At 57.6% G+C, this 22,567-nt stretch overlaps 2 protein-coding genes across 4 annotated transcripts; both read left to right on the forward strand.

The window, feature by feature from the left end:
• The first annotated feature begins 156 nt into the window (after positions 1-156).
• On the forward strand, positions 157-21,922 carry MAP2K2 (mitogen-activated protein kinase kinase 2). 3 transcript variants are annotated; one of them, XR_008993011.1, is made up of 11 exons: positions 157-485; positions 4,559-4,769; positions 9,345-9,491; positions 13,940-14,017; positions 14,641-14,692; positions 14,782-14,843; positions 15,493-15,706; positions 17,396-17,460; positions 18,205-18,499; positions 18,786-18,847; positions 19,973-20,018. XR_008993011.1 is itself a non-coding variant. In XM_036883461.2 (11 exons), exons 1-11 carry the CDS (start codon positions 394-396, stop codon positions 21,647-21,649), a joined length of 1,203 nt encoding a protein of 400 aa, XP_036739356.2. In that variant the 5' UTR covers positions 165-393; the 3' UTR covers positions 21,650-21,922. The 3 variants fall into 3 exon arrangements, 1 of the variants encoding a protein (XP_036739356.2); XR_005024435.2 differs by having other exon boundaries at positions 160-485; positions 14,782-14,906; XM_036883461.2 differs by lacking the exon at positions 18,205-18,499 and adding an exon at positions 21,539-21,922 and having other exon boundaries at positions 165-485; positions 14,782-14,906.
• On the forward strand, positions 2,780-4,037 carry LOC118911427 (alpha-ketoglutarate dehydrogenase component 4-like). The gene has a single exon (XM_036883474.2). The coding sequence runs from the start codon at positions 3,450-3,452 to the stop codon at positions 3,759-3,761; it is 312 nt and encodes a 103-aa protein (XP_036739369.2). The 5' UTR covers positions 2,780-3,449; the 3' UTR covers positions 3,762-4,037.
• Positions 21,923-22,567: the final 645 nt, after the last annotated feature.

Raw genomic sequence — 22,567 nt, forward strand, 5'->3', positions numbered from 1 at the left:
CCCCCTTCGAGAGGCGGCCTCGGACTGGTGCGCATGCGTCGCGGCGAGGGGCGGGCCCGGAGCGACTCCCGGCGTTGTCTCTCGCGAGAGGCCGGTCTGCGGTCTCGCCGCCCGCTCTCCCCGCCCTCGGCTTTCCCGGCGTCCGCTGCAGCGTCAGTCTCTGTCGGGCCTCGGCGGCGGCTGTGGCTACGGCGGCGGCGGCTCTTCGGCCTCAGCCCAGTGCCCTCGGCGGCCCCAGGCCCTGGTCCGCAGCGCCGCTCACCCTCGTCGCCCTAGCACTGGCCTAGGCCGCGGCCACAGCCCCGGGCTCGCATCGGCGCCGCCCGCTCCCGGCCCGCTCCCTATGGGCCCCGGTTAGAGGCGCCGCCGCCGCCGCCGGCCCGCGGAGCCCCGATGCTGGCCCGTAGGAAGCCGGTGCTGCCGGCGCTCACCATCAACCCCGCCATCGCCGAAGGCCCGTCCCCCACCAGCGAGGGCGCCTCCGAGTGAGTGGGCTAGGCTGGGGCGGGGAGGGGACGGGTGGTGGGGGGTCCCTGAGTGGGGAGGTCGTGGGGAGGGAGTCCTTGTATGCTGCAGACGGGAGTAGGATACCGTGAATAGTGAGGTCGAGGGGGACGGGGTCCCTGAGGGGAGAGGATGACATGAGGGGTCCCTGAGCACCGAGGTCGGAGGAGAGGGGGTCCTCAGTAGTGGTGAAATCGGCCTGAGGGGGCCCCGAGTGGAGAGGTCAGGGGAGAGAGGACTCCTGAGAGGAGAGAACGGGGGTGAGGAGGCCCTGAATAGCCAGATGGGGGAGGGGGTCCTTGGCTAGTGAAGGAGGGTTCTTGCCAGGCGGGATGAGGTGAGTGCTTGAGTAGTGAGTGAACCAGGGCAAGGGGAGGCCCCTGCCGGGAAAAGACCGAGTGTGGGGCCCCCGAGGAGTGAATCCAGGGTGTGAGGGGAGAGGGAGGGTTCCTGAGAGCAGCATGGGTCTGCAAGTCCTAGTACTGAAGTTGGAGGGAGGGAGCCCCTATGTAGTGAGGTCAGAGTATAGGGTCCTGGTTGGGAGAAGGAGGTGCAGAGAGTTCCTGAGTGGTGAGGACAGATTAAGGGATCTTGGGGAGGGTCCCTGTGGGAAGAGAACAGGGTTGAGGGTGGTCCCTGAATAGCGGATCAGAGTAGGGAGAGGGGATTTGTTGAGGTGAGGTGGGTCCCTGAGAGATGAGTATGGGGGTGGGGGTCTCTGAGAAGTGAGGGTCTCTGGGAATGGGGAGAGGGAGCCAGAGAGACTTATGGGCAGATGAGAAGATGCTGCTAGTGGAGGTTGGGGTGGAGCCACTGAGGCTGGGGAAGCAGGGCCGGAGGAGGATTTGGAAGGGCAGGGTGTAAGGAGAAATGTGAGCAGTGGAGGAAAGAAGTAGGGGGTGGGGGCTCCCTTGACCGCTGAGGGCAGATGAGCAGAGGTGCTGAGTGAAATAAATAAGCAAAGCCTGGGTGGCTGATGCCATGCGGGCAGTTTGAGGCCATTGAGGGGGACAGGAGACTTGGGGAGATACAGAGAAAGGAGCATCGGGTGATGGATGGGGTTATGGGATGGTGGGATCCTATTGTGTGAGGGGCACATGCTGTGAAGTCACACGAGGGTGACAGCTTGGCCCCAGATGCCAAAGCCTAGCAGGACTGTCCCCGAGGCTCCTGGCTGAGGTCTGTTTACTGTGCTTGTGGTGTGACCAGGAGAACCAGGTGTGGGGGCAAGTGGCATGTTTGAGGCCTCCCAAACTGGATAAAAGAGAGAATCTTGATGCACATGTGTGCACAGTTAACATCTTCCTGTCTCTGAGCCTGCATCTCAATATGGGGCCGTGTTCCTTATTTTCAAAAAGCCACTCCTCATTCATCTCACAGGAGAGCCCCTGCTTCATGTTCTCTTCTCTCCCATGTGATTTCTGATTTCCATCCCTGCAAGAATTCCCCTGGTAGAGAAAGCCAGCCATTGGAATTCCAGGGTTTTTTTTATAACCACAGTTGTGTTGCCATTGCATTTGAAGTGGACTAATCAGCTGACTCCAGAATGCATTTAGGTGTCAGAGGGTAGCCCTGGAGACCTTGCAGGGTCTGGCCTCAAAAGCTGCCTCTTGGATCCTGCAGGAAGGAATGGTGTCCTGTACGCTCATTCCTCAGCCTGCCTGCCTCCCTTCGTCCTCACCTCTTTGTCACCAGGCATTCAGCGGGCACCTGCTAGGGGCCATGTGCGCAGGCTTTCAGTCAGGAAGGACACGGGATTGATTCCAGCCATTGCCACTTCCTTGCACTGTGACCCTCAGGCAAGTGAACCTCTTTGAGCCTGTTCTCCCGTGTGGGCTGGGACCAGGAGAGACCCTCCCAGGAGGATTTGAGAACTGAGAATGAGATGGTATTGAAAGCCCTACTCTGGGCTCAAGAGGTGGCACCTAGCCCCCTGCCTTCCAGCGTCCCCTTTGCAGCACCAGCTCAGGTGACATTGCCCAGTGGCATCTGTCCCAGTCTCCGTAATTGTCTTATCACCTGTGCACCTCTTCTGTGCTGCTTTAAGTTGTAGGTCAGGCATGGTCGAACTTGGGGATCGAAGGTTCTGGAAAGAACTCCAGTCTCCTCCTGTATCCCCTGCTCCCATCCCACCTGTAAGGTCTCCCTGAGGAGGGCACTCAACCTTGGATTTAAACACCCTCAGGAATTGGTGGCTGAGGACCGCCCAAAATGGCCCATCCTCCTCTAGAGACTTTTTCTTAGAGCCGCACCCACTGTCTGGTCCACCAGTCCATGGCCATAGCCAGCACGTGAAATGTGGTTATCCAAATTCAGAGGAGCTGTAAGTGTAACGTGCATTCCAGATTTCAAAGGCTTAGCATGAAAAAAGTCCATATTCATTCATTTGTTTATACTGATTACACCTTGAATTTTTGTGTTTTTGATGAGTTAAGCCAAATACATAAAAATTTCACCTGTTTTTTTTTTTCTTTTAACCATGGCTGGAAAATTTTTAATTGCACACGTGGCTCTGATCTTATTTCTTTTGGGCAGCACTGGGTTAGTCCTTGTGTGTGCTGAGCTAAAGTCTACCTGCTGTTACAGGGATCTGCTTTTTTCTCCAGGATTTGGTTCAAAGTCAAGGCATTAGTGAAAAGAGCTTATTGTCAGATTTCCCTTGGCTGTTCCTTGAATCACCCAATAAGGTGCAGTGTAGATGGTGGGTTTTTTTAATAACTGGGTCCAGGAACGTGTGTGCACATAAGCGCCTAATGTTTACACCGGTAGTCAGGATACAAGAACATGCTGGTTGGGCAGAATGCCTGTGCTGTTTCAGCCATGCCTCGCCTCTCCCCCTCGTGGGCCTAGAGTAACTCACATAAAGACTTGTGGGCTAGCTGCCCACAACTCCCGTTATCGCTGCGGCTCGCCAGCGCCCCAGAAGCTGCCCCTTCTCGGGGCTCATGATGGGCAGCAAGATGGCATCTGCCAGCAGGGTCGTTCAGGTAGTCAGGCCACATACCTCACTAATAAGGTTCCCTGACAAAAGAGAGAATCCTGAACCCAATGTATCAGAAGTTTTGAGATCAACAGCACTGCCATCTCCTTCTTCTTCAATTTCACAGCATTCTAAGGGAAGTAAATCACCATGCTGGCCGATGCAGCAGGGTCCACCAGACACGGCAGAAGTAATAAAAACGTTACCTCAGAAATACAGAAGGAAACTTGTGTCTCAAGAAGAAATTGAATTTATCCAACATGGAGGTCCAGAATAATCACTGACAGTGTGGCTGCTGTTTGTCATCAGACAAAAGAATAGTCTTTACAATAAAGGACTTCCAAAATGACAAATGAGAAGTCATATATTAAACAATTTTAATAGGTATTCTGTAAAAAAAAGGAAATAGAGAAAATTTAGACGGACACTTGTATCTCCTAATTTATGTATCTTGGTCAGCTTCTCCACAAGCTTACTTAATTGTTTATGTACTTTATCCTTCTTAAAGTATACATTTTGAAATGTTAAAAAAAAAAAAGACTTGTAGGCTGCAGCTTCTGTCTTCTGCCCGGTGGTTCTTGCTTTTTGCTCCGAGTCTGTTCATGAGATGTTGGCCCTTCTGTCCTGAAAGGCAGGTGTCCTGGCCTGGACCTTCACTTGCCTGACCCCCGCCCCCCCCCCCCCCCCCACCGATCTCTCCTCCCCCATTCCCTCATCTTCTGGTGGGGTCTGGAGCCCTTGTACCAGAAAGAGGACCCCTGGGTCTAATACCAGGGTCAGTGAGCCAGAGCCGGTCCCGAGGTCTCGAAGTCTCCCAGCCTTCATGGGGGGAGAGGTGGTGTCCTCAGTTCTGGAGCCAGGCTTCCCTCCCGGTCAGCTGTGTCCACAGGGGATCTTTCTTGTCTGCTAGATAGTAACAGGCGTGCCTCAAGCGCCAGAATCAGGTCTGATTCATCTCTGGCCGCGCACCTGGGGCCAGGCATGTAGCGGCCGCACAGTCACCCTGACCGGGGCCGAGTCGTCTGCTCCAGCTGGCGCCCGCTTTGCTAACCCTTGCCCTTGGGGTCTCTGCAGAGCCAACTTGGTGGACCTCCAGAAGAAGCTAGAGGAGCTAGAACTCGATGAGCAGCAGAAAAAGCGGCTGGAAGCCTTCCTCACCCAGAAGGCCAAGGTCGGGGAGCTCAAGGATGATGACTTTGAGCGGATCTCAGAGCTGGGAGCCGGGAACGGCGGGGTGGTCACCAAGGTCCAGCATAGACCTTCGGGCCTCATCATGGCAAGGAAGGTGAGAGGCGGCCGGCAGCAGAGCGGTGGTGGTGGCAGCTTGTGGTGGCAGCTTGTGCTGGGGGCAGGTGCCTCCAGAAACGGGGGAGCCGGCTGAAAGGTTCAGGGCTCTGCTTTCCACTTGGCTCCAGGCTCCGAGGCCCTGCCCGCAGGCTGCAAGTTAGGAGGCGGCGGTGCTCGCCTGCCTCGGTCACATCTTCCTTCTGATCCTGACCTCTGCCTTCTGGAGCTTCTTAAATTCAGATTCTCAGAAATGTCCGGACTGTTCATGGACTGGCATGAGAAAGGCGACCCGCGGAGTTTGGGGGAAGGAAGGAGGAGAGTCAGACCCCCTTAGAGCTGGCATCACCCTGACCTCACAGCCAGGAGGAAGCACTGCAGACCCAGGTGGCTCTGCTGCTGGCGCGATGGCCACAATGAGAGGGTCCCTTGGCAGTGAGGCGGGGGTGGGGACGAAGGGGAGAGAGACTTTAAGGAATTGGCTCATGCCATTGTGGGGCCTGGCGAGTCTGAAATCTGTGGGACAGGCTTGGGCGTTGGGGCATAGGGGCTGGAGACCTGCCTGGAGGCAGAATTCCCTCTTCTTTGGGAAACTTTAGTCTTTTCTCTGAAAGCCTCCAAGTGATTAGGGAAGGTCATCGATTTCATTCAAAGTCTGATGACTTCCATGTTAAGTCCCATCTAAAAAAAAATACCTCACAGTGACACCCAGACTAGTTGGTGTTTGACCAAACAGCTGGGTACCGTGCCTGGCCAGATGGACACATGAAATCAAGCTTCACCTCATCTTTCAGTGTAAACCGTGGTGCCACGAATTCCCGAGCCTCCCTCATCTGGCCACCGTGGCTGTGCAGCCTCCCTACTGAGCGTGCCAGAATTATCCCTGCGAGGCGCAGAGAATGGAAGAGGTGGTGACCATTCGGGGACAGCAGCTCCTATGCACATGACCAGGGGAACTTTGTATGGCAAATCTTCTAGTTCACACCAGCATGTTTTTTCAGACAGAGAGAGCCGCCTCTCTCTGGAAGCCCATTGTCCTGCAGTTCCCTAGTCATACTCTGGGATCCCGAGCGCCCCATGCCAGGGTGGCTCTGGGCAGGGCCCGGCGTTCCCTGGAGCAGTGCACCTGGTTCCTGCAGGAATTTAGCACTGCGGCTACTTCTCCTACCTCCAGAACACCACCCTCCCTCCTGAAACCTATTTCTGTCCCCATACTGCAGGCAGCCTTTTTAAAACCAGAACAGCCCCAGAAATCTCTTTTTTCCCATCACCCAGCCCCAGAAATCTCTGATCATCTCCCATAACCCAAAGCCCGGGGAATGAAAAAGCAAACAGTGACAGGGGCACTTGAGAACAGAGTGCTGGTCAGAGCTTGTGTCAGGGACCGAGGGCTCTCAGGCCAGCCCGGGAGTCTTCCTGGTGGCCACCAACAGGCCATGAGGTCAATGTGAGTCCAGGAGTTTGTCTACAACTTGATGAAAGCCTTCAAAGTAAAATTTCGGAGTTTAAAACTGGACGGGGGTGGGACGCAGGTGAGTTCTTCACCTCCTTACGGCGCAGTCCTGGCGTCAGTGTCCTGGATTTGTGTTGTCCTTCGGTCATGTGAGACACCGCCGTCGGGGGAAGCTGGGCGAAGGGTACACAGCTGCTGTTCCTGCATCTCTCCTGTGATTTACAGCTCTTTGAGAATGAACAGTTGAAATAGGTCCACATTACTGGGGAGAGGGGACCCCGGATTCTGTTGCCTGTAGAGTGTACACAGACTCCGGCTGTGGGTACCGAATGGCCTTGCCCAGCACAGTGTCAGAGCAGGTGCCTCCAGACACTGGGTGAGCACCCTGAACAGGGGGGCTATATCACTGGCTGTCTTGGGGGTCAGGACTGTAACTCCATGGTGGCCTGGGAGCCCTTGGCCAGACTGGCGGGGGGTGGGGGAGAATACCTGCTGAGGGCACAGATGGGAAAATTGACGGGCACCACGGTTTTTAAGAAGCAGTGGCCTCGGTCCTTCCACTCTCCTCAGTGGACTCCCAATTGCCCCGGGTGTGAACTGCACACCTTACCAGTGTGTCAACTTACCAGATCTCCAAAGCGGCCTGCCCACAGGGCTGAGGGAGGTGGGCTGGGGTGGAGCTTCCAGAAGGCCTGTGCAGAGCCTGCTCTGGGGGCCGGCAGCCTTTGTTGCCCACATCCCCCTGTCCCTGTGACAGGCAGAGGACTCTGCTAACCAGTTGTTCGAGGGGGCAGAGCAGTTATGTATGACCTGAGCAAGCTGGTCCCAACTTCTGCCATCACCCCTGTTCATAAATGTGTTCCAACTCCTGCATCCTAAGAACCCTGGGAGCAGAGCCTGTGCATCCCTCAGGCGAGCAGAGGCCTCAGAGGGGGGCATGTTTCCTACGCACACGGGCTCCCTGGACGTCCTTGTTCTCACAGCAAAGGGATGTGCTGTTGGCTTCACGTGTACGTTCCCACCACCTTACTTGTTTGTGTGCTTATGGAACCTTCCGGAGGCCACCTGTTGTACTGGCTGCTGTCCGTCAAGTGATCGCCCTGGGTCAAAGCTAGTGCTGAAACACTGATGCATGTTCTCATTTAAATGGAGCAGCAGCTCCATTTCACAGATGAGAAAGCTGAGGCCGAGCGGTGTGGGTCTGAATTGGGTGTGAACCCTGTTGGGTCTGCCCTTTGCAGTCCACCCTGACCTGGTGGACAGTGTCAGGGCTTCGCCTCCAGAATCCATTCCCCTCCCCAGTTTGTGTCTCCCATGCCCGTTCTGACTCAGACCCGTTCTGCAGTAGAAACTGCCCTGAACTCCTAGAGGGGTTTGGTGACTTGTTTCAGCCACCAGGACCATTCCCGTTTAATCAGTTACTGGAGCTCGCATGACCCTGGTGGTCGTGTGGAAAGAGCATGGGCTTTGGCGTTCCGTGGACCCAGCGCTAATCCAGACTTGACCACTCACCAGCCATGTTCCCCCGAGAGCATAACGTGTCGGAACCTGAACTTGATTGTCAGTGCAATGGGGCATTACCCCGGCTCCCCCAGAATCGTCATCAAGTAGAATTGCAACACATGTGCCCAGGAATGTGCCTCTTGCTTCCCATTCCTGCTCTTTCTCCACACTCCCTTGGTGGCTCCTAGTCAATCCAGAAGGCTTGCTTTACAAGCCCCAGAGCAGGTGGCACACCCCACACCCTGTGCCTCCCTGGCACCCCTGCTGCTTTGTCCTCTAAGGGGCAGTTTTGGTCCTTCTGCCTAAACAGCTGCCCCCACCTTGTCCATGTGGCTGACTCCCACCTGCCTCCAGGCCCAGATCACCTCTCCGTGACTTCTCTGCTGGGGCACCTCCTCACACAGCAGGGTTGTCTGCACCTCTTGCCCTCCTGACGCATGTTCCCTCCTAGCAGAGCCGTCTTTGCCATCTTTCTCCCTGTCACTGGCCTGGCACGTAACAGACTCCATGCAAACATCCGTAGAATTGATGGTGATCAGTTTTAGATCCCTGTGACCTGGCTCCTGTCTGTCAGGCAGTTGGAAATACACCTTTTTCCTGTCTTATCACAATGGCTGGAGCCACTGGGATTCCAAATAGCCAAGATGGAGCCCCACAGCAGTGGCTCTTTCCACTGGGCAGTGGTCTTGGCTCGTTTGGGGTATGCAGTTGGGTGTTGTTCTTGGTGTGTTTTGTCAGCTTTTCTGCATCTCTCCAGATGATCCTTTGGTTTCCCATCTTCTAAACTTTTTATGCTGAAGTTGGCAACAGTCCCATCTGCTTGCTTGAACTCAAGTGGAAGGGCAGCTGGGATCCTCAGGTGGTGACCAGAGGTTCTCTCTGCCTTGTCTCTAGCCAGAGGTGGGGCGTCCCCGGCCTGGGACCTGGGAAAGGCTGGCACTTTCCCATTGTAGGACCCCCATAACCAAGTGAAAAGGTTTGCTCCATTGCAGTTTCTTTTTAAACAGCTTTCTTGAGATGTGATTCACGTACTATACAATCTACCTCTTAGAGTACATAATTCAGTGTTTTTTAGTATACTTGCAGCGTTGCGCATCTATCACCACCATCAATTTTAGAACATTTTCAGTACCCCAAAAAGACCTGGGACCCATGAGCAGTCACTTTCCACTCCCCTCTCCAGGCCCTGGCACCCATGGACCCACCTTCTGTCTGGATTTGCCTGTTCTGGGCATGACTATGTGGCCTTGTGTGTCTGCTATCCCCCGATGAGCACCGCATGTTCAGGGTCTATCACGTAGCGTGTGTCCATGCTCCACTCCTTTTCATGGCTGAGTAATATTCCACTGTGTGGATGGACCACGATCATTTACCCATCATCTGTTGGTGGATCCTGGGTAGCATGCATGTTCTACTTGCTGTGAGCCACGCTCTCATGAACACATGTGTGCAGGTCTGTGTGTGGGTGTGTGTTCTTAGTTCTCTCAAGTAGGTACATAGGAATAGATTGCTCACGGGGCTTTGAGTGCCGTCCTGAGCACATCACGAACAAAGGGCCGAAGCCCCCGCTTCCTGGTCCGCACAGAGGCCTGGTTTGGAGCCCGTCCCTTTCCCTCGCAGTTGATTCACCTGGAGATCAAGCCGGCCATCCGGAACCAGATCATCCGAGAGCTACAGGTGCTGCATGAGTGTAACTCGCCGTACATCGTGGGCTTCTACGGGGCCTTCTACAGCGACGGGGAGATCAGCATCTGCATGGAGCACATGGTGAGTGCTGTGCAGTCCGCGGGGTCACGTGGGACGGGGGCGACCCGTGACCATCCAGGACCCATCCTTAGGGGCAACAGCCAATGTTGCTGAGGGGATCCTTCTGGGGCTGGTCCTTGCCTGTCAATTTTCTAAACCCCAGACACCCTCCTTCCCACTTCATTCTTTCAGTGGGTCTGTGGGGGAAACAGCTCCTGTGGGCACAGAGCGCTGCGCCTGTCATCTTCCCCACTGTCTAGTATTCCAGCAGCCGCAGGTGCCGGTGAGATAGCTTACCACACACTCATGGGCGGATGCTGAGGCTGTCCCCAGGCCCTGCTGCCTTGCGTGTCCCCAGCCCTGTGCGGACACACCTAGGAGATAAAGTCCTACAGGTTGGATCGCCGTGCAGGGGTAAATGCCATCAAAAATTGGATCGGTGTTTCCAAGCACCATGCGGTTCAGGGAGCTGTCAGAAAGGCAGGACCCGGGTTCACACCCCAGCACATGTCTGTGCACCAAGAGGCTCTGGTGTGGAGCGCAGACACCTGTCTTTTTTAAAGCCACCATGGTTGGTCCTCACACTCCCCCTCATTAAGAAACTCTGGTCTCTAAGCTCAGAGCTGGGTGGGATCGGGTGTAATGAAAGCAGAAGTGGTCAGAGCTGCAGGCGTGGGAGGAAACGCTGCCGACCCTCTGCCGAGTTGTGACTGGCAAGTACAGAGCTGCCGGCTGCCCTGCCATCCCAGCTCAGGTCCTCCGGGCCCTTACAAAACCCAGGGTGCGGGAGGCTTTAGGCACAGTGGCTTCGGTTATAGCTTGCAAACGACTACCTCCTCTGACAGTTTTGTAACGAAGGCAGGAAACGAATTTGAGCAAGCGCCCGCGAGGAAGGCAGTGTAACAGTGCCCTCGGAGTGGGGCCCCCACCCCCTACCCTGCCCCTCGCTAGCTGCAGGATCCATACTAGGCAGCTGCACTTTGGAGCCCCTGTCCTCACCTGGAGAGGGGGACCGGGTCTGCCACCTGCCCAGGTCACTGCAGATGAGAATCAAAGATGGGAAGTCACTCTGTCATCCGGGGGGCCTCCCCGGTGCTGCGGTTCCTTCGTCCTCCCCGGTGCCCACGGCCTCTTCTCCCGGCTCTCCTGAAAATCGTGGGAGTTCCAGGGCGTCTCCTCCCCTTACTGAACAGGGGAGCATCCCAGCTAAAGCTTCGGGTTCCTGTGTGAGGCTCCTGGGAAGCAGCAGGGCACGGGGAGTGTGCTAGTGGTTCTCTTTATTGTGCTCATCCTTTAAAACTTCCTAGGTCAGTTTTTGTTTGCTTTTATAAGGAGCACAGGAAGACAGTAGAATGGGCGTGTAACACACAAATGAGGGGACATGTGCTCAGGTGAGGCCTGCACCCTGCTTTCTACTGATAGTATTTACAATCCACAAAACTTGGAGGCCACTGATTTTAGGGTTTGGGATGAGCAGTCAGGGGGTTTGCTCTGGGTGAGGGAGGCGTGAGGAGACAAAGAAACATTAAAACAACAGAAGGGGGGCCCTCTGCCCGGCCACACCACGCCTCCCAGTGTCCCCATGTTGAGGAATCCCCACCTGGAACCGAGCTGTGTGGGCATATGTTTCCTGTTTTGAGGACATTTCTACTTGGTTCCCTCGGTGCCACGGTGGGGATGTTCCTGCCATGGTGGTTGAGGTGGGCGCCCTTTCACAGCATGACTGGGCAGGATTCTCACACCTTCACCTGCAAAGCCAAGGAGGACGGTAGTGCCACCTCTCAACCGGTGTGCAGCTGAGGCAAGCTGACCCCTGCCTGGCGTCAGGAGCAGTGCGTGGGACACACACACACTGAGGAATGCCAGTCCTTGCCGTTGTTGCTGCCGCCGCTTCCCCATATTTTCACGTGCCGTTCATTTCCCGTTCTGCATAGTCAGGTGACCCCCCTACCTGGCCAACAGCCCCACTCCGTCAGACTGTTCCCCAATAAAGGGTGAGGTTTCTTTATGCAGATTCATGGGGAAATGGGCTCTCGGTCCCATCGGTAGATTGCAGCTCTAGCTTTGGAGAACAGACCTCCGTCGCTCAGCAGCCCACATTCACCACAAACGGCCAGACGTTACCTGGATAGCCCAAGTTGACGCCTCAGGCCAAGAACAGCAGAGCTGGCAGTTTCCCAGTGGCCTGACCGTGCACCAGGGAAAACTGGGGAGCAGCCCACCGGCCTCCCAGAGGCACCCTTGGGTATTTCTTGGGCTCTAGTCAAATGCACTGCAGAAGGTCCTCCCCAGTTCCATGATAGGGAAAGCTCAGATGCATGCGTCAGTAAGTGGGGGCACAGAACAACGCCAGGCCACTTTGCAGCGGAGAAATAAAACCAGCACATACATGCCGAGGGAGAAATCCCCAAGGAGGAAATAAGTATGTCATGAGCCCATTTATATATGTTTTTGAGACTCTGTTTCCCTGTGCATATGGATGCGTATGCAAAGGCACAGAAGGATCTGGAAGAACCTAAGTCACACTTCAAGGGAGGCAAGTGGAAGTGCTGGGGTATCAGTGTGTATCTACATTTGAATTTTTTAGGAGAAAATTGCACCCAGGCACTACTTAATCAAAGGGCAACTTCAAGACCCACGCGTGCAAAACAAAAGTGTACAACCATGCAGAGGGAGGGAATGGGGGCCAAGAGGTGGTGATCCCTTGTGCACCACATCCTGTCCATGTGACCTGAGTAAATTGCTTGCCTTCTCCTTAGCTGGAGACCGGGGGTCTCACCTGGGGGCGAGCCTGCTCCTGGAGGCCACAGAGCCACATCTGGGGACACCTGTGGTTTTCACAACTGGGGGAATCTCCTGGCATTGAGCAGGTGGGGCCCAGGGAGGCTGCTCAGCACCCCCAGTGCCCAGGATGGCCCCCCAGAGAGTGACCCAGCCCGAAGTCAGCTGTGCAGAGGGGAGCGCCCCTGCCCTAGAGAGAACAGTGCTGTGTGCGTCACGTTCGTTTTGAGCTGACACTCAAGACCCCAGGCTGGCGCCTGGCCTGCTGCAGCCTCCTAGTAGTTCTCCCGGATGTCCGCATTTCAGCACACATATGGCAGCTATGAAGGGTTCAGAGTGACAGGAGCTGTGTTGGAAAGCAGGGGTTACAGCAGGATTTAAGGTTGGTGATAAAACACAAGATGAGAACGGAAGTGATTGCCACAGACCCTGCAGGCGGAGCGGGGCTGGGCCAGGCACCCTGGCCAGACCAGCCTCACCAGAATGCCTGGTCCTGTGGGTTCCTTCTCAGGCACGCTGCCCTTCACACGTGCACGAGTCCTTCCCTCAGTCTGGAGCTAGTTCAGAGTCCAACACAGGTTCCCGAAGCTTCAGAGTGTGTCGGGTCTTCTAGAACTGCCCAGCCATGGCCTTCCTGATCAGGCACCCCCAGACTGCAGGCTTCTCCCCTGCACCGGGCGAAGCGAAGGCATCCTGAGGAGGCCGTGGGGCTGTCGCAGCCCCAGAGCAGCCAGGCAGAGAACACATGGATGCACCTCACCCCCCCCCCAAGCCTCCCCTTTCGGTTCCCATCTGGAGTGGGGAGGAGACCGCAGCAGGCTCCCGACTCAGTGAGTCCACCCGGGGGCCTGGGGGCCCGTGTCCTCGGGGCTCCACCTCTGATGAGGCTCCCTGGGCCAGAGCTGGCGACACTGTGCTTTAGGCTCCCGATTGCTGCTGGGCGACCTGGCGCGAGACACTGGATTTTGAGGTGGATTTGGGGCCACACCCTGGTGGGGTGGCGGGTCATCTGGGATGACCTATGTCAGGTCCTTTACAGGACATGTCCACGCACAGCAGGCAACCTATGACAAGGCCTCAAGGCCGGGGAGGAGGTATCGCTTCATCCCCAGGGAGCCCTGCACCTTTGGGCAGTAGGTCCCTTTGTTCAGGACCAGGGGCTCAAGAAAAGCATGCAGGCAGTTGGCATGGCCTCCTTGCCCTCTCTGTTTCCCGCTCAGATCTGCTGCCACATTCTGGGTTTGGAACCTGGGCCCCAGGAACCAGTGGTCCGCTGGGTGCATTTACAACCACTCTGCTGGCCAGCCTGGTGGCCTGGCCAGGCAGGCCTCGTGGCACGCTGCCCCATGGCTCTGCCCCACCTGCTGCTGCCGTGGCAACCCCTGAAAGGCTGAGTCACGCCGACCAGCCACGGGCCTCATTTCCGGGAAGGATGGGCTGCCTGGGAGCACTGGGCATCCTTTCTCGTCCATAGCTGGGCCAGCCTCTTGGCTGGCAGGTCGCGTCTGGCTGCGGTCAGGCCTCCTTGTGCTGTGGAGGAAATGGAGCTCCAGCTCTCGGGGAACCCAGGAAGCGCCTGGTTTTACACCTACCGCTTCAGTGTTCCCTGAGCACCCCGGTATGGCTGTTGACTCTGTCTGGCCAGCTGCTCAGTGTGGCTGTCCTCGTCTCTCCTGCGCCACCCCTAGGATGGCGGCTCTCTGGACCAGGTGTTGAAAGAAGCCAAGAGAATTCCTGAGGAGATCCTGGGCAAGGTCAGCATCGCGGTAAGTGTGCGGGCCCGCCCAGGGCCACTGTGTCTCTGCTCCAGCCCCCTTCCTTACGGCCTGGGGTGGAGGAGCCCCTGGACACCAGTGGTGGGAGTTAGTAGCCCCCCTACCCCGCAAAGAGTTGTCATAAAATCGGGATGATACTTCCCGGCCACATAACAGGCGTTGGGTTGCATGAGATGCTGGTGGTGTGGCCCCAGGCACATGGTGTGCCCTCTCTGACTGGGTGAAACAGCCACCTGTCGGCGGTCCTAGCACGGCCCTGGCTCCGAAGCGCTGAGCAGGTGACGCCAGTTTGGCTGGCACAGCTTCCAAGGCAGCCCTACGCCAGGACCTTGGGCCTTGTCTCCACTTCCCTGGGCCCGCGCCCTCCTCCTCTAAGACCAAGGGGCTCACAGTGTCGGCCTTGGGCAGTGTGTGAGACCAGGGGAGCTGGGTGTCCATCACCAACATGGGGGTCACAGCCACCCCTTAGCCACCTTGCTCACCCCTGCCTGAAGTAGGGTCCCTGAGCTTGTCCCAAATGCCATGGCCACTCAGGTCTGGTCTGAAGGCCTGTCCAGAGGAGAAACCCCCTCACAGCACGCCCCTGCTGACCCCCACCCTGTGGCCTCCCACAGGTCCTGCGGGGCTTGGCGTATCTCCGGGAAAAGCACCAGATTATGCACCGAGGTAGGCCCGGCAGGCGTACCCCCTCGGGCGGCTGGGGTTAGGCGGACCGGACCCCCAGAGGGCCTCATCCCTGAGGGCTCTGCTTTCAGACGTGAAACCGTCGAACATCCTCGTCAACTCCCGAGGGGAGATCAAGCTGTGCGATTTTGGGGTGAGCGGGCAACTCATTGACTCGATGGCCAACTCCTTCGTGGGAACGCGGTCCTACATGTCTGTAAGTCCATCTGGACGCCTGTAGACGTCATGCTCTGTCCGCAGCCCCTCCCATCAGCTCTTCCCTGTTTTCCAGAAGCCTGTACTTCCCCATAATAGACTTTCTGCTTTTGCTGGATTTCTCCTTTCCCTCAAAGTTCCATTTCCTGTCATCTCACTGCTCAGGTCTTTCTCTCTCAGATGTCTGCCTGGTCCCTTCCCGCTGGCACCAGGAGAGCAGTTTCTGAGCCAGGAAACTAGCCCTCGGGTATTTCAGGAAATGTCTGGGTGGCCTTAGGGGCAGATTCTGAGAAGTCCGTCAGAACTGTCTTGAAAAGGGAGGCGTTCCCGCCCTCTCTCTGGAAAGGTCCTTTTCCAAAAGTGCTAAGAATTTGGGCTTTGGGAGGCCTCCGTATCCCTAGGCGCATGAGGGGAGGAGGGGCATTTGCTTTCCTTCCATTGCTTGGTCCCTGCAGGGGCGGCAGAGGCTGGGGTGGCGGTGCTGCAGGGGGAACAACAGAGATGCCATCTCCCCAGCCAGCGCTCGCTCTCGGGTTCCGCCTCCCACCCATCTCCTGGGCGTGTCTTCCCTCTGTCTCGCCCAATAGCCAGAGCGGTTGCAAGGTACTCACTACTCCGTGCAGTCAGACATCTGGAGCATGGGCCTGTCCCTGGTGGAGCTGTCCATCGGAAGGTACCCCATCCCCCCACCAGACGCCAAGGAGCTGGAGGCCATATTTGGCCGGCCCATGGTCGATGGGGCGGAAGGAGAGCCACACAGCATCTCGCCACGGCCGAGACCCCCCGGACGCCCCATCAGCGGTATGGCCTGAGTCTGGGACTCCCGGCTTGGTCGGGCAGGGGCCCACACAGGGGACGCCTTGCTTGGGACAACAGCTGCTTCCCCTCTAGCCCCAGTGGGCGCCAGCTGTCCGCGGGTCATGCTAACTGTGGTCAGCAGGCCTCGTGTGGCCCTGAGAGTCTGGGGACAGCACTGTGAGCAGCGCCCCAAACCTGTCCCGTCTGGGCAGCTGCACCTGTTGTTGCCAGCTGGCGGGATCCGGAAACTGCTGAGCCAAGCTGTTGGTTGGCTGGTTTTTCCAACATTTTATCAAGAAAACGTTCAAACGTACACAAAAGTCAGAAGGAGTGCCCGCAAACACTGCTAGACCCACAGCCTGGACACTGCTGTGTGGGGGCCGGGCCTTCCAGGGAGCCCCAAAATTGAAAAGAACCTTACTCAGAACTTCCTTGGGTGGCTTGTTGGAGCCACCCGACACACACAGAGCCCAGTGTGGGCAGGGGCGGGGGGCTCGGTGGCCCTGGGGACAGCTGGGTCCCAGGGAGCGCTCGTGCCTGGTGCGGCTGCCTGTGGGGGTTCAGGCTGATGCTTCGGCCAAGGTCGGGGGCCCGGGGGAGAGTCAAAGCCCAGGGTGTAGCTAGGAAGCAGCACTTTGGGCTCTGTAGCTTTTTTTTTTTAAGTCAAGTGACAGGAAGGGAATCACGTTAAATGAGAGTCCAAAGGCTCGTGCAGGGGTGATGGTGGGTCTGTTTGTGTGACAGCACCTTTATTGAGCTCGAGTTCACACGCCATATGATTCCCTCGTGTACATCCCGGGGTGTACAGCTCAGTACCTATCGTCACGAAACTGCACATCACTTCTGTCTAGTTCTAGAACATTCCACAACCCGAAAAGAAACCCCATCCCCATTAGCAGTCACTCCCCAGCTCGACACCCACAAATCTACATTCTGTCTGTGGATTTGCCTGTTCTGGGCATTTCCTAGCCATGGGGTCACACACCCTGTGGCCCTGTGTGTCTGGCGTCTCTCACCCAGTGCTGTGTGTCCGGGTCTATCTGTGTTGTGGCACATGTTAGGGCTGCCCTCCTTTTCATGGTTGTGTAATATTCCCCATGTGGTCGCACTTTCCCGCAGGGAGGAGCCACAGCCTGTGCCGGGCCACCTCCACCTGCCAGCCCCTCCCCCAGGCACTGCTGGAATGCCCATTTCAGGACAGCAGACAGAAGGCAGGAGTCCAGCTGCCGGACCTGGACCTGGCCAGCTGGGCCTAGGACAGGGGTCAGCCCCCCCCAGCCAGCCGTCTTTCCTGGGTGGCATTTGAGACCTGATGCCGTCTCTACCCACAGCTCCGGGCAGGGTCACGCTGCTTTTGGTCAGCGGTCGCCCCCGCCTCCAGCCCTGCCTGTGCGCCAGAAAGCAAGGGCTGTGAGTTCAGCACAGCCTGGAAGCACCATGCCAAGTGTGTGACTTCTCAGAAAATGCTCCTGTTCATCTGGGCTTTGTTTTGTTTAACTCAGCAGAGGTGCAGGAGACAAGTCACTTTCCCAGGGAGGCAAGCTCAGGTCGGAGGAGTCTCTGCTTTAGGCCCACATGGGCAGGTGGGGAGAGGGGTGCTCGGCTGCGTTCAGCATGATCAGACCTGACGCCCGATGGAAGCGCAGCGGCCGCCGGCCTGTCTCACCCCTTCTCTGTGTCTCCCTCGGGCAGGTCACGGGATGGACAGCCGGCCGGCCATGGCTATCTTCGAGCTGCTGGACTATATTGTGAACGAGGTGCGTACCTGGAGCCCCCGGCATATCTTCATACAGGCAGATCTAAGCTCTTCCTGCTGGAATACGTTAGCAGAAAGAGGCAAATTAATGTGTACACTGGGTTTCACTGCCGGCGGGCGGGGCATCGGGAATGTTCTCAGTGGTCGGCTGTCAGGTGTAAACATACGTGGCCTGCCTTCCTGCATTCTGCACAAGTCTGTGCCTCCCCAAGGGGAATTGATGTTTGTACAGGTATAAAGTTGACCACAGTTCCCCTGCAGCCCGCTGCCACCCTCCTTCTCCCGCCCGCCCCAGGGCCAGGGAGCCAGGGGCCTCCTGGAGCTCTGTGCCCCAGTGTCTTTCTCTGAGCACCATGGAGTCACTGTGCATGAAGTCGTGAATAACCCCACTTCCTTGGGGAAAGTTTGGGCAAACCACTGCTCTGGGAGGGAGGCACAGAACTCCTGGAAGGGCCCAGCCAGGGAGCCGGTATCCTGAATATTTCCACTGTACTGATGAGTAGGTGGAGGCAGCAGGATGGAGCAGCCTCTGTAGAGGCCTGCAGCTGCGATGGGACAGGGCAGGCCCCAACCCCCAAGCCCGCCCTCGGCAGGGCCCGGGCAGCCTCCCTGGCTGGAGTCAGGGCAGAGAAATGTGGCAGCTGAGCAGCTTGCAGCACCAGGGTTGGGTGTTGAGGTAAACAGGATCTGTGGCTCCAAACAGGGCAGGTGGCTCTGGTGACACAGCTCTCCCTTCCCCTGGCAGCGATGCCCTGGCCCATCACACACGTCCTCCCAGGGAGGCTGCCAGCACCTCCCACCCCTGAAGAGAAGAAGGCCCTGTGGGCTTCGCCAGGACAGTCCGCCTGCTGCCTCGCCTGCCAGTGCACACGCCCATGCCCACCCATTCATGCTTCTCAGCCTGTCCCGCTTTCAGACCCAAACCTCTGGAATTAGCTGCCCTGCCATGGTCCAGACCCTTAGCCCATCCGGCCCCCAAAGGGAAGTGGCCTGGGTGGCATGACACGTGGTCAGGAATGCCCACCCTTGTCCATAAGAGGGTGTGCCCTGCTCTGCTCCCCTCTATAGAGCTGCCAGAGAACCCCCTGGAAGCCAGACCCGGTTGGTAGGATGGGTAGCAGGGCCTGTTGGAGAAGCTGCTGGAAGGAAGGGTGGGTGCTGCCCACCTCCATCAAGGCGAAGGGCCTGGGACCAGGAGAGGTGCATTCAAGGGTCCCCGAAAAGCACCACACTGTCCTCAAAACGTGTGCAGGGCCAGGAGGCAGCTTCTGATTCCAAAACCCTCCTTGAGCAGCTGACCCCCCACCCATCTGTTCTCTCCCACAGCCACCTCCCAAGCTGCCCAGCGGCGTTTTCACCCAGGACTTCCAGGAGTTTGTAAATAAATGGTAAGGTGCCATGGCCTCCAGCAGGTCTCAGGGTAGCCGGGCCAGGTGCCAGGCTGTCAGAAGCCCCACCTGCCTCGGGGGATGGGCCGCCCACTCCCTCGCCCTTGACCTAGATGTGCTGTTCCTTCCTGGCCTGGGCCGGGCCCCTCTGCCAGGCCTGCGGTCGGGAATGCCAGGTGGATGGCAGCACCTGGCGGGGCACCTGGAGCTCACCTGAGAAGCCAGATCCCCTTGCCGAGACTGCTGAGTCAGTGTCCAGCTGCCGTCCCCAGCTTGTCCCCAAAGCCCAGAGTGAACCAGGATTTCAGGCTCTCTGGAAGTAATGCTATTCCTACCTTGCCTTCTGCCAGCAGGCACCCCAGTTTCCTAATCCCTCAAGCTCTGTAACCCACCAGCTTCCCAACAAGCCGCCTGAGCTGGTTTCTGGGTGGGGCCAACTGGTCTTGAGCAGGAGGGAGGGGCTGGGGCTGCCCACTTAGCTTTAGGCCGTCCTGCCTGTCGGGACAAGTGGGTGCTTCCACCCCAGCTGCCGCCTGGGGACTGCCTAGCTCACCGCGGCGAACGGCCATGGTGGTGAAGGCGCTGCTGGCCCTTTGCACGACTTCTGGCCTCATGGTGCAGCATAAACCCAGTGATCCGTGTAAATGTTTTCATACCCACGCAAGAGGTTTCCTTTGTGTGTGAACAGCTAGCACTCAACCTAGGCTGCTGTAAGCAGCTGCTTTTAGGCAGTTCTGCTTTTTCAAAGGAAAAAGCTCCATTTTTACATCTGAACTCCCAAATTTGGGGTTTTCATTAGCAGTGTAGCTGTTGTCACTGAGCCCTTGATGGCAGGGGTGGGGGTTTCCCAGTGTCTGTCCCTTTCCCTCTTGTCCTGGCCTCAGACCTGCACCCCTCCATCCCTCCCCATGTGTCCTGCCCACACCAAAGGGCAGTGGTGGGGCCCCTCACCCCTGGGGACCAGGCAGGAAAGGGACAGCAGAATGCACTCTCCTGCCCTCGCCCTGCCCAGGCTCTGATGGGCAGGGCCCGGGGACGGGCTGTCCGGTCACAGCTCAAAACACAGGTCCCCACGGCCACCAACTGACTGTCCCGTCTTGTCTGCCATCCTCTCGTCCTCTGCAGCCTAATTAAGAACCCAGCAGAGCGAGCCGATCTGAAGATGCTCATGGTAAGAGATGCCAGCCTGCCACCCGGGGCCTCTTCCTCCTCCTCACCCCTTGCCAGCCCCTGGAGTGGGTTCAGCTGGAGACCCCAGTGTGCCTGCCTTATCCATTAGTGGAGACCATACGGCCCCTGCCAGGGGCCACCAGGGCCCAGCTGTGCCTGGGATTGGTGTGTTTCTGGACAATGGGCTTTAAGCCTTCTGGGGCTCGTCAGCATCTCCACAGGTCAGGGAGGCCATGGGTTTGTTACCCCTTCTTTAAATCTAAGTAATTGGGCCATGCCAGGCAGAGAGTCCCTGTGCCCCTGCCTGAGGACCAGCCTCTGCTGTCCACCTCAGGGCCTTTGCACAGGACGGTCCTCCCTGGGGATCGCCACCTCTTCTTGTGCTGCCTGCACCCTGAAGGCCCTGTGCACCTTCTGCAACCCCATGTGTCCTGGTGGCAGTTACACTTGCTGTGGTCAGGATAGAAAGCTGGGCCTGGAGTGCCATGTTGGAAGGGGTTGCATGTGCTTGGTTCTTTCTAAAAACTCCTTATTGTGTCTGACATAGGTTTTCTAGTAACATGTGTTAGAGAAATTTGTGGTGTAGGCGCAGACACAAATTGGTGCTCATTATAAAATACACAGGCACGTGGAATAGAGAGCCGCGTTCACGTTGAATCCCCCCATGCACCGCACCCCCCAGCTCTCCAGGTCTGCACTGTTAGGGGAAACCTGCCAGATCTCTCTGCCCAAGTCAGGTTGTCCGAGGTTGGGGGCTAACACCGTAACTGCCCCCTGGTTCCCCAAACCACAGGGGTCCTTTCACCTTGGGTGCTTTGCCCCCTCAGCCTGCACAGACCTCTAGGAAGAGGAGGATGGCCTCACCTCCCCCAGCCTGCTGCAGAGGTGACAGTGGGGCCTCTGGGCCTTGGTGGGCCTTGCTGTCCCTTGGAGAGACGCCCTCCCCTGCACACCCCTGCATCTGCTCACCTCCCCCCCAGCTCCCCCAGACCAGGGACCTCTGGTGCTCTGCTGACCCATGTGGGATGGTGTGGGTGCTCCCCGGGGTGGCAGTCGACATCACTTGAAACGGAGTAGAATACACAGTTCTGCCCTTCAGCCACCCCAGCCATATCTTGAGGGCTTCAGGGCCTCATGCACTGGGGCTGCCATACTGAACAGGACGTGTAGGGACCTTACTGTCATCACAGAGTCTGCTGTTCAGAGCAAAGGGTGTTATTGGGGGTGGGGAAATCGTGCCCCCAGGGGACATTGGGCCATGCTGAAGATACCTGTGCTTGTCACGCTGGGGGGTGCTCACTCCCCACCGAGCCGCAGGGGACACCTGGGCTCATGTGAGCAAGGAGCAGTGCCCCCCTGTCCTGAGCACGTCCTTGGTGGGGCAGGACGGGCGCTTTACACTCCCGGTTTTTGGCTTTTCGTCCCAGAGGGCCTGTCAAGGGCGAGCAGAAGGCTGGCCCCCTCCTTCTGCTTGCAGATTCCAGGGCCAGCCTGCTCACAGTGCCTCTCTTTCCCTTTCAGAACCATACCTTCATCAAACGGTCCGAAGTGGAAGAAGTCGATTTTGCCGGCTGGTTGTGTAAAACGCTGCGGCTGAACCAGCCCAGCACGCCCACACGCACTGCCATGTGACGCCGGGTGGCAGGGTCCAGCAGGTGGCCTGCTCGTGCCGCGCCCCTCCTGCCAGGACAGACCAGCTCTCCCCCACCCCTCGCCGTCCCCCCCATCCTCTGCGGAGCGGCGTGCGCTTGTCTGAACATTGAACGTCCTCACGCCTGTGGCAGCCAGCATGGCCCTCTGGTCTCAGGAAGGGTGACACGGCTGTATTGTGTTCTCAGAACCTGCTTACTTAGGTTTAAAAAACCCAAACAAAACCGCGAAAGAGAAGCAAACATGTCCATCATACTTCTGGTCCATTTGTTCTTTGGGTGGGAATGCTTCCCACGGGGCAGCCGAGCCCCGAGCTGACCAGGCCGCCGAGGAGTGGGGTGGCGTCAGGCGTGGGCTCCGCCCCGCTTTGAGGGGTGGGCAGACAAGTCCCCCTCCTCGCACTTCTTCGTGTCGTGCTGCCCCCTTGGGGGTGGTCCAGCGGCGAGGAGCAGTCACCCATTGGGTGCCCTGGACAGCGTGAGCTACCCCCCGGGAGGGATCTTCCTGTCCTCCCGTGCTTCATGGTTCCCCGAGGCAGCCAAGCTGATGACACTTGGCTCTACAGAAAGGAAATGTTGGGTTTCCAAGCTGTCAGTGTGGTTGAAAACCCCAGCAGATCCAGCAGATAAGGCCCCGGCCCCCCTACGCCTCCCAGCCGACAGATGTGGGCGGGTGGCTCTCTGTGTCACCTCTGCTCACCCAGCGAATCACAAGCGACTGCCCAAGGCCCGTCCCCATTTCAGGCCCTCTAACCCGTCCTCCGCAGCTGGTTGGAAATGAGATGATGGGTCTGAGGCCATGTCTGTTGGGGTGTCCAGCCAGGCCTTCTGCTGGGGTCTACATGTGGCCCAAGGCCCAGAAACCAGCCTTGCTGCTTTCCAGGCTGTGCCGCCTCGGCCA

The sequence above is a fragment of the Manis pentadactyla genome, chromosome 12, assembly GCF_030020395.1.
Source record: "Manis pentadactyla isolate mManPen7 chromosome 12, mManPen7.hap1, whole genome shotgun sequence".
In the NCBI taxonomy this organism is placed as follows: domain Eukaryota; kingdom Metazoa; phylum Chordata; class Mammalia; order Pholidota; family Manidae; genus Manis; species Manis pentadactyla.

Excerpts from the sequence above, each read along its gene's own strand:
- MAP2K2 (XM_036883461.2), top strand. The coding sequence starts at position 394 with ATGCTGGCCCGTAGGAAGCCGGTGCTGCCGGCGCTCACCATCAACCCC. Across the intron at positions 18,848-19,972 it reads CAGGAGTTTGTAAATAAATG|CCTAATTAAGAACCCAGCAG; the intron begins GTAAGGTGCCAT and ends CGTCCTCTGCAG. Across the intron at positions 20,019-21,538 it reads CCGATCTGAAGATGCTCATG|AACCATACCTTCATCAAACG; the intron begins GTAAGAGATGCC and ends TTTCCCTTTCAG.
- LOC118911427 (XM_036883474.2), top strand. The coding sequence starts at position 3,450 with ATGATGGGCAGCAAGATGGCATCTGCCAGCAGGGTCGTTCAGGTAGTC.